Source organism: Vulpes lagopus, chromosome 12 (genome assembly GCF_018345385.1).
Source record: "Vulpes lagopus strain Blue_001 chromosome 12, ASM1834538v1, whole genome shotgun sequence".
Taxonomy (NCBI): domain Eukaryota; kingdom Metazoa; phylum Chordata; class Mammalia; order Carnivora; family Canidae; genus Vulpes; species Vulpes lagopus.
In genome coordinates, this window is record NC_054835.1 from 45,099,901 (window position 1) to 45,113,824 (window position 13,924).

Genomic DNA, 13,924 nt, shown 5'->3' on the forward strand with positions numbered 1-13,924 from the left:
TCCCTTAGATTCTGGATACAGCCCCAGCTAGCAAAAGCACTGCACCCCTTTGCGTCAGGGACGCATGACCTAGGGGTCATGCAAATGCTAAAACAAGACGTGCTAGTGTTTGCGCTCCGCACATGGCAGGGGCCCTGCCTCCCCCTCCCCCAATCCTCGCCCCGGTGGCCGAGCCCTGGGCTCCGCCCCCTTCCCCCGCAGCCCGGGGGAGGGGTCCTCCTAGGCGTGATGCTTAGCGGAGGCTCCCCGGCTGCAGACGTCCGCAGAAGGCGGGATAGAGGGGGCGCCCGCGGCCCGGGTCTGGCCGCCTGGGTCGGCCGCGCTCCCCGCCCCAGCGGGCCTCGCAGCCCAGGTCCCGCCACGCCGTGAAGTTTGCGGAAACTTTTGCAGTTGCCTCCCCGCCCGCGCCAGCCGGGGAGCTGTGACGCAGCGTCTGGGGCTCCAAGCCCGGGCTGAGAAGAGAGAAGGCGAGGCGGGGAGACGGAGGGCAGCCGAGAGCGAGAGAAAGAGCGCACGCCGGGGTCCTCCTCGACCCCGCAGACCCTCCTCCCCGCCTCCCCTTTCTTTCCCCCTTGGCGCTCCCTCCGCGGCCCCGGCCCCGCGCCCGCCCGCGCCTCCGCCCCTTCCCCTCCCACGCTGCCCGCTTCCCTTCCCCTCTGCCCCTCCAACCCTCCTCCCGGCTTCTGCGCTCCTCCCTCCGCCCTCCCTCCACCCGGCCAGCCTCCTTCCCTCCTCCCCTCTTCTCCCCGGGAGGCATCACTTCGTCCGGACCGGAGGAAGACGCGAGCCCCTCGCGGGCGGTCAGCACAGCCCCGCGCCCGCGCGCCCTCCGTCCCCGCGCCCCGCCGCGCCCGGGCATGGGGCCCCGCCGGCCAGCGCCCGCGCCCTGGCCTCGTCACCTGCTGCGCTGCGTCCTGCTCCTCGGGGGTCTGCACCTCGGCCGCCCCGGCGCCCCCGGGGGTGCCGCCGCCGCCGCCGCCCTCCCGGGTAAGGCGCTGCCAACTTGGCCAACTTCGGGGGAGGGCGGGGGGCGGGGGCGCCGGGGAGCGGGCCGCTCTCGACTTTTCCCTCCTTTTTTTTTTTCCAGAAGCGCGTGTGCGTGCTTGTGTGCGTGCTTGTGTGTGTGTGTGTGTGTGTGTGTGTGTGTGTGTGTATGTGACTGGGTTTTTAAAAATCGTCTCCGATTTTCTGGAAGCGGGTGAGGGGGGAGAGGGGAGGAGGAGTGCGCCTGGAGGTGGGGGAGGACCTGAGTGGAACCAGATGTGGCAGGCGGCGGGGGAGGGGAGCCCGGGGGTCTCGAGCGGCCTGGGAGGAAGAGGGCGGGCTCCGGGAGGACCCCCGCGCCCGCCCCCACCCCGGACCACCCGGCTCCGATCTCGCTCCAGGCCCGGCTCCTTGCTTTGCCCCAGGACCCCTGCATTATTACCGTTCTCAATTATTCGTCAGGGCTTGCTTGCCCTTCCTGGCATCTCGGGGGCGTTTCTGTTTTCCGCACTCGGCCTTCAAGGACAGCTTGTGGCATGTGGGCAGCCGCGCTGTCTGAAGGGAGCTCTGTGGGGCGATTCTGTGCCCCCCGGGTGCAGCGACAAGCTGGGCGCAGTGTGCGTGTGTGTGTGTGTGTGTGTGTGTGTGTCTGACCAAACTGGCACCCCTCCAGAGTAGACAGACCTTGGGCCCCAGAAGAGCTGCTAAAGATGCAAAAATCCAACCAACAAAACAAAAAACCCAAGTTGTGCCTTCTCTTTCTGCTGCTCTTTCATAGGGTGACAGTGTGGGGGACAGACAGACCCCTCAGCAAGAATCTGAGCCCTAAAGGGAAAGATTCACTTCCGCAGGGGGGTTGCAGGAGTCAAAGCTGGAACCGCTGCACAGTGTCATTATTCCAGCCTGAGGGCTGGGCCCAGCTTCATCTTACTGGGTGTTTAATTTGGGGACGGGGGGTGAATGAAAGGGGACAGTCAGTGCAGTGTTTGCAGTTTCGTGCAAAACCCAAACAGTCCCCTGGAGGGTCCGGGTCTGTAGCCATGGCCGATGCTTGCTCAGTTGGCCCGCCCGGTGTGACGTAGGAGACCAAGACACGTATTTGCACGACTGTGCTGTCCCGATTGTGTGGATGGGAGTGGTGGGGTTTGGAGTGACCCATATTCACACCAGGTAGGCCCCCCAGCCCCTGCTGAATTCCAGACCCACCTGGAGTTGAATGTTAGACACATACCAGGCGGTATTGCCCTACCCGCCTTGGATCTAGGCACACCGCTGTCCTCCTGCCTGCCTCTTGCTCCTCTGGGAAGGAACTCAGAAGACAGGCCGGGTGGGAGGGGTGGAGGAGGATGGCCATTCCAAGAGTCCCAGAGCACATTTTAAAGCCAGGCCCTGGGAGAGTCGTGGCTAGAGTGCTGACTCGGCCCTTTCCCCTATGGAGCTTTTGACAGAGGGAGCTGGAAATGCGTGGTGAGAGGCCCCATCAGGGAGGACGCCTGAAGTGGCCTCCCCCCCCACCCCTGCCTCCCCTTCTCACTGTGCCCCCCCCACCGCCCCCAGGGCTGCATCTCAGGATTCTAGCCCCCACTGCCTGGGAGGGGCCCCTTCCCAGTGGTATTGCATTAATCACCCCTCAGAAGAAGCTTAGGTAGGGGTGGGGAAGAAGCTAGGGGTGTGGCAGTGGGGGGACTGGTCCCTGAGGCAGCTGTTGAGTAATAGAGTGAGAAGTTGCTACCAGTGCCATCCCTGCACATCATTGTTCCGCCTGCTCTGAATGCTCCTCCTCTAGGAGGCCCGGTTCCCTCTTCACGCCCCTGGACTTAATGAATGTGGTAGTCCTCAGGACTGATTTCCTGGGTCTGAATGGTCCAGGAAATGCTTGTGGGACCTGGATTGGGCTTGGCAGGCCAGTGCTGCTGGGGCAGAACTTACCTCAGGGCATGGGGTGTCTGAGGGGGGCTTTCTGACCTCCAGCAGGGGAGCCCAATGGGATGAGGGTATGGGGCACCCCAGCGCCCCTCGGGTGGCGGTGAGGCAGCAGAGTGTCCGTGCCTTGTGGGTGTGTGATGACAATCCATCTCCTCCACCTCCGGAGGGTGCTCCCCAAAATGTGACTGGAAGACCTCTTTGTTAATTGCAGCGTTGGTGTGTCTTTTGTGGAATTCTCTGCTCAAGGCCAAACCAACCACTTGGGGAGGGTGGAAGGTACAGAAGAGTATAAGACCCGTCCTTAGAGAAAAGAAAATGTTGGAGGCAGGAGAAACGGTGTGGGGCCAAGGGTCACCAGGGCTTTCTGGAGAGAGGCTGGATGGGACCAGCTTTTGCAGAGGCAGAGAGAGGAGCAGAGAGGGAGACCAGGAAGGTGCGCTGGGCTGCCTGAGAATGATGTGGAAGCTTGCTGGGCTAGGGTGGAGAGTTCCTCATGGGGTGGAGAAGCTTGGGTGAAAGAGGAAGCTGGCCAGGTGCCTGGGAGGCCAAAAACAGGGAGCCACTTGCTGGCTGCGGCAGGGAACCCCTAGGGTTTCTGAACAGAGGACTGGGGTACAGATGGGAAGAGGGTTGCTGGGAGCACTGGGGATCAGGCGTCCAAGTTGAGGGGTGAAAAGACCTTGGGAGATCTTCCTGCTAAAGATGCAGGGACAGACGCTACTGTCTAGAGGACAGGCAGGGAGGCATTCCTTTTGAAAGGCAGCAGGTACTTGCTGCTACTGCCAGTCAGCCAGACAAATGGCCTGCATTTCCGGCCTAGCTCCTGGTGAGTCAGAGTTTGGAGGCTCCTAACCACCCCCCCACCCCACCCATAAAACCCAGTCTTCCTTGCTCCAACCCTCTGGTTTTCTGTGGGCTGTCAGGACCGGCTTGGTGCCTGGCTGAGCTGTGCCCGGTGCTGGGACCCGGCCCTCCCCCAGGCTCACCTGGACAAGGTGAGGGTGCATTCAGGGAAAGAGGAAGCCCCGGTCTTTGTCCCCATCTGTTCACATTCGAGAAACCTTGTCTTTCTGAGGCTTGCAAAGTACAGTGATTTGGGCCAATGAGATGATTTCAGAAATACCATGAAATTCTCAGAAGAGTACTCATTTGGATTCACCACTAATTTAAGCCCCCCGCAGAGGGATGAAGTGGTAACAGCAACGGCCACTGTTATTCATGTGCCGGGCGCTGTGCCAAGTGCTTTACAGGCAATAGCTCTTGTATCTCTCAACCCTGGGAGGGCCTTGCCACCCATCTTACACACTGGCAGTCAGCAGATGCGAGGCATCAAGACACTTGCTTAAGATCACACTGCCACACCACTCAAAGGTGAGAGAAGTCAGATTTAAACTCAGGTGTGGCTACTAAGCCCAAACACTTCAGTACCAGACCTTACTGTGTCTTTGAGAGTCAACACAGCAAAGATACAGGCAAGGCTGGGAAATCCTGCTTGATGGGTTTTTCTCCAATAGCACTAAGCCCTTTAGAACATCCTCTTGCTGTGTCCTCCTCAAAAGAGCCCTAGGAAGAGGGTAGAGTGGGAAACCCTCTGTTTATACTCTGGCTGTCAGGGTGCTTGTTTCTCTCCTGGTCCCACCGGGCCCAAGACACAGGGACCCAACCCCGCTCAGCGTCCTCAGGATGTGTGAGGTGCCCCGTCTGAGGAGACATCCATAAGCCTGTGATTGAAGGGGCCTGATGGTGGAGGAGCCAGTCCTACCCTGCACCCCAGCTTCCCAAAGGTCAGGGATTCATAGGTTCATTCATTGCTTTGATGAGCCTGTGCCACATAGCCAGCAGGGAATGATGATGGCCTGTCCTTCTGAGCCCACCTCAGCCTATACCTCCAGTGGGGGGGGGTCCCTGGGCATTGCTGACAGGAAGTGTCCCTTCCTGTTTGGTCCTTCAGATGGGAGGGGCCACTTCCCATGACTGGATCCTATAAATCTGGGTGGGGTGGGCCATGGCAGTGGTGACGCAGCTCTTGGATCTCACCCTGGGCACTGCAGATCCCCGTTACTCCTTAGCTAGGGGTGGTGTCTGTAAACAGGCCGGCTGGATGAAGGCAGCATCGTGGCATCTGTGACCCCGGGGACCTGTCAGCATCAGCCAGCTTCGGCCACTTAGAGGACAGATTGGGTTGGCCCCCAAATATCACATGTGGCCTCACGGGGGAACTCCAGGGATTTGTTCCTTTCCTGCTCTTCCCCCTCCTCTCCTGGCCCCTTGACTGTACAGAGACCCCTCCCATCCTGCTTGGCAGGACCCATGCTCTCTGTCACCTCTGCCCTGCCCTACCTTCCTTGGGTTCCTCTGGTTGTGTGGCTATATGATGGCTATGAAACCTTAACTCCAAGAGAAAAAAAAAAAAAGAAACCTTAACTCCTTCCCAGTTTCTCTGGCTCCCACACCATCCCCCCCCCCCCCCCCCCCCGTCCTCCTTCACCCACCTTACCCCCCCTCCCCTGAATCTTCCCTGCCCACTTGCCCCAGGCCTTTGCACACAACTTCCTCTGCCAGGGATGCCCTTCTCTTTTTCCTCCATAGCTGTCACTGCCCTCCTTCCAAGACTCAGGATCTTGAGAAGGACACAGAGGTGTCACTGCCTTGGGCTCAGCTGGGCTATAGGGAGACCAGTACCGAGACCCTGCGTTCAGGGATAAACCCCAGCATAGAGGAGGGGCCCTCTCCTTATTGCTCTCTCTGGGATCACCTCTAGGAGGACAGTGATGAACTTTAGTCCTGAGCTTGGACAAGCTCCTTCCTATAGGGAAAAACAAGAAGCCAATGTCCCATCCTTTCCTGGGGTGGCATCTCCAGAGAGCATTTGGAAGGGGAAGCGGATGTGGTGCTCCCCAGTGTAGACTGAGGCAGGAGTGTGGTGTGGCCAGGAATGTTCCTGCTTCCTCTCTGGGCCTCCAGAAATGTAAATCAGAACTGAGGTAATGCCACTCACCAGCTGTAGAGACTCAAGTTTCTTCATTTGTAAAATGGGAAAGATAAAACAATACCCCCTCCTTAGGCGTATTGTAAGAGTGACACAAAAATGAGATAATATGTGTATGAGATGCATGCCTGGTAGAGTAATTTCTTAGCAACTAGTATAAATTATTGCTATTTTTATTATTAGTAGAGAGAACTTGAATATCAAGAGACTCAAATGTGAAAAAAAAAAAAAGGTCCTCAACATACAGAGTCCTAACCACAGCATTTTTTTTTTTTTAAGTCAAAGCAAAGCATGTTACATATTGGTGACATTTCACTAACTACTATAAGTGCCTAAAAGTAACCATACTTTTCCCTTTTCTTGAACATCAATTTAAATCCTAAAGAAGGGCAGCCTCGGTGGCTCTGCAGTTTAGTGCCGCCTTCGGCCCAGGGTGTGATCCTGGAGACCCAGGATCAAGTCCCACATCAGGCTCCCTGCATGGAGCCTGCTTCTCCCTCTGCCTGTGTCTTTGCCTCTCTCTCTCTCTCTCCACCCCCCCCCCTCTCTCTCTCTCTCTCTCTCTCTCTATATATATATATATATATATATATATATATATATATATATCTCATGAATAAATAAAATCTTTTAAAAAATAAAAAAATAAATCCTAAAGAAGAAAAAAAACTCTACCCTCCACTGTTCTTGCTCCAAAACCCCTCAACTTGCCACCCTCCCTCTTCACTTCCCTTCATTATGAAGCTTCTCTAGCTGACCTCATCGGAACTGAGGAGTTTCCTAGCCTCTGGACTGCATGAAAGCCTAGCCAGTTCCCGGAGCTGCTCCCTGACCCCAGGTCACTATAGGGTGCTGTCTCCTGCTGGTCACGGTAACTAGGCCCCCTACTTACTAATTTCAGCGACCCTCCTCGTGCCTCACCTTGCAGCCTGGTGGGCGCTGTTGATAACCTCAGTTTGGAGAATGCATGCTCAGTGGAAAGCAGACCATACGGGAGTAAAGTGTAAACAATTTGAGGTCCTCCCTCCCTTCAGCCCACAGCTTGTAGTAACCCCTGTCAGCAGTTCATGACATAATCTTCTGGTTTTTATAATATGCAAACACACAAAAATGCTCTTTTACACAAATGGGACCCTATTTTATACTGTATAATGCGACAAAATAATGTTTATTTTATAATATTCTTGCGGATCTTTCCATGACAGGCTACAGAGCTGCTGTATCCTTAATAGCGCTCAGGATGTACAAAAAAGGCTGTACAAAAAACTGCTTTCCTAAGGATGGACACTTTTTGAAAATTCTCTCTTCCTCTGGCCTTTGTCACTCAGTGTGTGTCCATGGTCTCTGCCTCCTGTCTTCCCCTCCAACCTCAATCCAGAGCCAGCACTGCTGCCACAATTGTTCCTCAAAGGCAGATTTAATCCTCAGCAGAACAAAGTCTGAATTTCCAGAATTGAGAATTTGAGGCCTTCTGAGCTCAGTTTCTGCCCAGCAAAGCTTCTGCTCTTGCCTTTCTCCCTGCGAGGAGCTCCTGCTTCCTTAGATCAGAGCCCCAGCTCAGACCTGAGGCCTTCCAGTTGCCCTCAGCTCGCAGAAGCCTTTCCTTTCCAGAGCTCTTCACCTGCCTGGGGGAGCCACTTCCTCCCTCTCTAGACTCTGGGACAGGCATTTACAGTACAGCACAGCACCTTGGATACAGTGGCATTTAGGAAGTACTTCATGAAACAAAGAGGAAAGAACAGACAAGTATTCCAAAGACACCTCCCCACCCAGTTTTATTGCAGTATAACTAATTGACCTATAACATAGTGTTAGTTTAAGGTATACAGCATAATGTTTTGAGATGTGTATACACTGTAAAATGATTGCCCCCATAAGTTCATCGGCCTCACCTGATTACAAACTTTTTTTCTTATGATGTGAATATTTTATTGTAGTAGAAAGACAGTAAGGAGAGTTGTCCTTCCAGAGTTTTAGATGATGTCACAATCATGAAAAACATTTATCACTGAACTAAACAGAAAAAAACATTCAATGGACTAGAATAAATTCCAGAAGTAGATTTAAACTCATTGTAAGAACTTAACGGGAGATCTACCAGAAGCAACACAGTGATGGGGAAAAGAATCTTTACTTTTAAATGTCATTGGACAACTGGATTATCATTAAAAATTTAATTTCAATTCATAGCTGATCACACCTGAGGAACTTCAGATGGCAAGTTGTCACGTGGGAAGTGCAAAGATCACTAGAAATTAAAGGAATTAACTCTCTTTAAATTGTAATTAAACTAGCAAAAACAGAACACCTAATCTTGGCCGAGCTCGGAAGAAATCAGTATGTATGACTACGGCACTGTAAATTGGTGCCGTTTTTCAGGATTCAGTCTTTCAGATGATATGTAAGAAACTAGTTATGTAAGAGTTCATCTCCTTTGACCTCATAATTCCACTTTGGGGAATTTATAAAGCCCTAATCCCAAGGAGGAAAAAAAAAATGCTCATAATAGTGCTATTTATAGCGGCAAAACAAACTGGAAAGCATTTAAATGCCAGATGATAAAATTATGGCTAAGCAAGCAAAGATATCTTAATATGACAATTTATGTAGCTCAAAGTGACAAATAGACAGCTAATGTCAATACACGGAAATCTGTCTAACTAGGCAAGTTCTCATGACCACAAGGCAATCTTAGAAAATAATGTGCACATACCAGTAACAAGTGCATGCCTGACACTGACATTCATCTTTTCATTCATTCACTTCAACTGTTTTGGTTCTGTTTTCCTGAGCACTAACAGTATACCAGGAATAGTATTTGGGGCTGAGGACACCATGGTGAACAAGGTGAGCATGGTTTCTGCCTTCCTGAAGTTGCATTTTGAAAGTAATCTCCCCCAAACTGTGGAGCAGCATAAATAGAGTCAAATGTTTACTAATTCCATTTTAGGTGCAGTTCTTATTTATTTATTTACTTATTTATTTATTTAAAATATTTTATTTATTCATGAAATATACAGAAAGAAAGGCAGAGACACAGGCAGAGGGAGAAGCAGGCTCCGTGCAGGGAGCCCGACGTGGGACTCGATTCCAGGACTCCAGGATCACACCCTGAGCCAAAGGCAGACGCCTAACTGCTGAGCCACCCAGGCGTCCCCAGGTGTAGTTTTTAAGTTCATTAAAAGAAAGATGGGAGCCATAGATCTCTCTGAAATCTTAGATGTGGGGTTGGGAACCTGTCTGAGAGGAGAGAGAATAGCCCTGAGTGAGACCAGCCAGGGCAAGTAGGAATTCAACTGGAAACAGGCTTGTCGTCAGTCTTAGTCCCTGAGAAAGGATTTCCTGGTATAACCCCAGAGATGCTTAACTTCTCTGAAGGCTCTGAGGGTGTAATAGCAATGGCAGTTTAGAAAGAGCCCGGAAGCACTGTTTATAATAGCCAAAACAAAATACACATTGAAAAGATACATGGAGGACACCTGGGTGGCTCAGTGGTTGAGTGTCTGCCTTTGGCTCAGGGTGCGGTCGCAGGGTCTTGGGATCAAACCCTGCATCCAGCTCCCTGGTCCGTGAGGAAACTGCTTCTCTCTCTCTCTCTCTGCCCCCTGCTTGTGCTCTCTCTTGTTCTGTCAAAAAAATAAATAAAATCTTAATATATATATTTTATATATATATTACATATATATCATACAACAATTCTTTTTCTAATATGCAGTCCATGTTTGGGTTTCTCTAGTTGTCCCAATAATACCCTTTTACAGCTGTTTGGTTTTTTGTTTGTTTTTTCAATCCAGGATCCAATTCAGTGTCCTGTCTCTTCAGTCTCTTATTTTGGAATAGTTACTTGGTCTTTTTGTCTTTTACAGCATTGCATTTTTGATGACTTCAGGCCAGTTGTTTTGTAGAATGTCCACAGTCCATATTTATCTGATGTTCACTCAATACATTCATGTTAAACAGTTTTGGAAAGAAATGTACATGGGTCGTGCCATGTCCTTTCCATCGTATCACATTAAGTATGTTTCCCTATTGGTAATGCTAACTTTGGTCACCTGATTCAGGTTGTTTACCAGATCACTAAAAAGATATGAGATCCCTTTGCCCCTTTGTATTTAGTAGGTAATCTAAGGAACTCAACTAAAAAGTAACCGAAAAGCAGAGTTGTTTACAGCAGCTCTATTCATAATGGCCCCAAACTGAAATCCATCCCCAACTGAAAACTACCCAAACGCCCATCAACAGAAGGGATAAATTATGGGAGCGCTACACAATTGAATAGTATAGAGCAATGAGGGGCACCAGGGTGGCTCAGTTGGTTAAAGCGCCTGCCTTTAGCTCAGGTCTTTTTTTTTTTTTTTTTTAAGATTTTATTTATTTATTCATGATAGACATGCGGGGGGTGGGAGGGCGTTGGGCAGAGACACAGGAAGAGGGAGAAGCAGGCTCCTCACAGGAGCCTGATGTGGGACTCAATCCTGAGTCTCCAAGATCACGCCCTGGGCCAAAGGCAGAAGCTCAACTGCTGAGCCACCCGTGGATCCCAGTCTTTTTATTTATTTATTTAAATTCAATTTGCCAGGACGCCTGAGTGGCTCAGCAGTTGAGCGCCTGCCTTTGGCCCAGGGCGTGATCTTGGAGACTCAGGATTGAGTCCCACATCAGGCTCCTGTGAGGAGCCTGCTTCTCCCTCTTCCTGTGTCTCTGCCTTCTATCTGTGTATCTCATGAATAAAGAAATAAAGAAATAAAAAAAATATTTTAAAAATTCAATTTGCCAACGTATAACACCCAGAGCCCATCTCATCATGTGCCATCCTTAGTACCCATCACCCAATCACCCTATCCACCACCCTCCTCCACCCTCCTCCCCTTCTGCAACCTTTTGTTTCCCAGAGTTAGGAGTCTCTCATGGTTTGTCTTCCTCTCTAATTTTTCACCACTCAGATTCCCGCCTTCCCTTATGGTCCCTATTTCTTATATTTCACATATGAGTGAAACCGTATGATAATTGTCTTTCTCTGATTGAGTTATTTCACTCAGCATAATACTCTCTCAGCTCAGGTCTTGATCCTTGAGTCCTAGGATCGAGCCCTACATTGGGCTTCCTGCTCAGTGAGGAGTCTGCTTCTCCCTCTCCCTCTGCCCCTCCCTTCTCCCTTGCCCTGTGCCCTTCCCCTAACTCACGCATGGGCACTCTCTTTCTCTCTCTCTCTCAAATAAATAAAAATAAAATCTTCAGAGCAATGAGAATGAACAATCCACAACCACATGCAACAGTGTGGATGAAGGTCACAAACACTGAGCCAGATGCAAGGGAGCTCATGCCATATGATCCTATCAATACAAAATACAGGAGGGTGCTTGGGTGGCTCAGTTGGTTAGGCACCTGCCTTCAGCTCAGGTCATGATCCCAGGATCATGGGATTGAGTCCTGCATCTGGACTCCCTGCTCTGTGGGGAGCCTGCTTCTCCCTCTATTTCTCATGAGTACATTTTTTTAAAATACAAGAAAGAGACTAATCTATGCTGTTCGAAATCAGGAGAATGGTTGCCACTAGTGGGAAAAGTTGTGGCCAGAAAGGGTCTTAAAGAGAATTTAAAAAGAACAACAACCAGGGAAAAGAGGTCTGTATAGTGTTTATGGCAAGAAGCTCGTATAAGCCAATGAGGAAAGACAGGAATCTCCAGTAGTTTTCAGGTATCTAAAATCGTTATAGGTAAGACTGCAAAGGCCGTGAGCAGAGTTCACCAAGAAGAGAAGTAGCAATGTCTAACCAGCCTGTGGGAAATGTTTAAAATTGCCAGCAAACAAGGTACCATTTTCAACCTTGGAAATAGTGCCCTCAAAGATCGATGTGACCCCATGTTCTGCATCGTGATAAAAACCTCTTTATAAGTTGAAGGCTATTAATAATGAATAGATGAAACGTGGTAGATTAGATCGCCTCATGGAATAGCATACAGCCACTAAAATGGTTCTTACAAAAGTTTTTGGAGACAAAAATCCTTTTGCTGAAATGTTAAGTACAAAAAGAATCAAAAACGTTTGTATAGATGTGTGATGTACCTGCATCTATCACATACACATATACGTATACATTACGCATATTTATCATAGATGTACATGAACACCTATTGTATTCTGACTATATAGACAAAATTGGTAGAAAAGTCACACCGAGATTGAGCCGAAGTTACAGAGCTCGCTTCGGCAGCACATACGCGAAAAACTAAGAGAAGGCGCAGGTCGTAGTGTACTGTACTGTACTGTATCGTGGGACTCCAGATGAGGCCTTTTTTCCCTTTGAACACGTCTGCAGGGCTCGCAACGGGGAGGCCGGGGGCAGCGGACCGCTCGCCTAGCCACGTGACGCCAGCGGCGCTCCCCGGCGCCCCCGCTGTAATTGGTCCGCCTGCAGCACGTGACTCCAGGGAACCAATCAGAGGCTTGCTGGGAGGGCGGTCCTTCCCCCGCGGCCGGGCGCCAGGGCGCCAGGGGAGCTCGCTGCGGCTGCGGCGCGCCGGGCGGAGACGGCCTGGCTGCGGCTGCGGAGCGCGGGAGGGGAGCGCGGTGGGCGGCCTCGCGGACTGGGACCCTGGTGGCCGTGCTCCCCGCAGCTCCTCGCCCGCTCCTCCCGTTTTGTTTTGTGGGTTTTGTTTTGTTTTTTTTTTTTTTGGAGTGGGGCCTGCCCGCTTGCAGGCGAGGAGCCCCGGCGGGAGCTGGGCCAGGGCGGGTTCCCTGCGCCCCCGGAGGGTCGCGGTGCGGCGGCGGAGACCCGCCCCGGCGCTCCTGACCTTAGCAGCCCCCGGACGCCAGCCTGCTTCTCTTGGCCTCGCACTTAACCTAAGTGCAGTGTTCGCAGAGGGGTAAGGGGACGGGGGGACTTAACTGAGTTCTGTAAGCGCTCAATAGCCATACGTTTGTCCTGGACTGGAGAGCGAATCAGAACGGCGCGAAGTCAGGGAGCAGGGCTTTTGGACGGCTTTCTGCTTTGTGAAAGTCTCCTGACGTTTCTCTGTAACACTGCAAGAAGTGGAGGCCGCGCTAATACTTAACTAGAAGTGCGTAAGGTCTGTGGGAGTCCGTGTTGGGCAGTCCCACGTATACGGTTTTAAGCCTCCCGTAACTCCATTTCACAGATAAGGAAACTGAGCCAGAGAAATTTAGTCAGGATCACATAGCTGGTGAGTGGCAGAGCCAGGGATGCAATGCGGGCTTGTTTGGTTCCCTCCAAGGCCTTCTTTTATAAATTAATAAGTGTTGATTAAAACATCATGAACTGGGCAGCCCTGGTGGCTCAGCGGTTTAGCACCTCCTTCAGCTCGGGGCTTGATCCTGGGGACCCAGGATCGAGTCCCACATCGGGCTCCCTGCATGGAGCCTGCTTCTCCCTCTGCCTGTGTCTCTGCCTCTCTCTCTCTCTCCCTCTCCCTCCGTGTGTCTCTCATGAATAAACAGATAAAGTCTTAAAATAAAAAAAATAATAAAAAAAACATGAACATTGAGGGGCACCTGGGTGGCTCAGTGGTTGAGCGTCTCCTTTAGCTCAGGTCGTGAGCCCAGGGTCCTGGGATGAGTCCGCAACATGCTCCCCGCAGGGAGCCTGCCTCTCCCTCTATGTCTCCGCCTCTTCTGTGTGTCTCATGAATAAATAAGTAAAATCTTTAAAAAGAAAAGTAATAAGTATCTAGTGAACCCGCTACCTAATCCAAGACAGAACATTGCAATACTTCCCTTTAGCTATGTGCTTCTCTCCTGTCTTCCTCGTTCCCACCAACCCAATCTCTGTCCTGAATCTTGTGCTTATCAATCCCTTGTTTTTAAAATCTTTAAGTACAGGGAGATGAACATAGGAATGTTCAGTTCAATGAGTTTTCACAAACTGAACACACCCATGTAACCAGTGCTCAGATCCAGCAAATAGGGCCATTACTAGTATTCCAAGGGCTAGTAAAGATGTCCCATAGCCCAATTAGACATGACTATTTTTTTTTTTTGTCAACCGTGTTCATATCCTTGATCATC

General features: G+C 51.1%; 1 protein-coding gene across 2 annotated transcripts in view; it reads left to right on the forward strand.

Moving 5' to 3' along the window:
• Positions 1 to 632: 632 nt before the first annotated feature.
• The window catches only part of MRC2 (mannose receptor C type 2), a 54,046-nt gene continuing 40,754 nt past the window's right edge, over positions 633 to 13,924 (forward strand). The window contains exon 1 of one of the 2 annotated variants that reach the window (XM_041725346.1): positions 633 to 987. In XM_041725346.1, coding sequence (XP_041581280.1) covers positions 858 to 987 — 130 coding nt within the window. In that variant the 5' untranslated portion in view covers positions 633 to 857. The remainder of the gene's footprint in view (positions 988 to 13,924) is intronic. The other variant, XM_041725344.1, reaches the window with a different exon arrangement.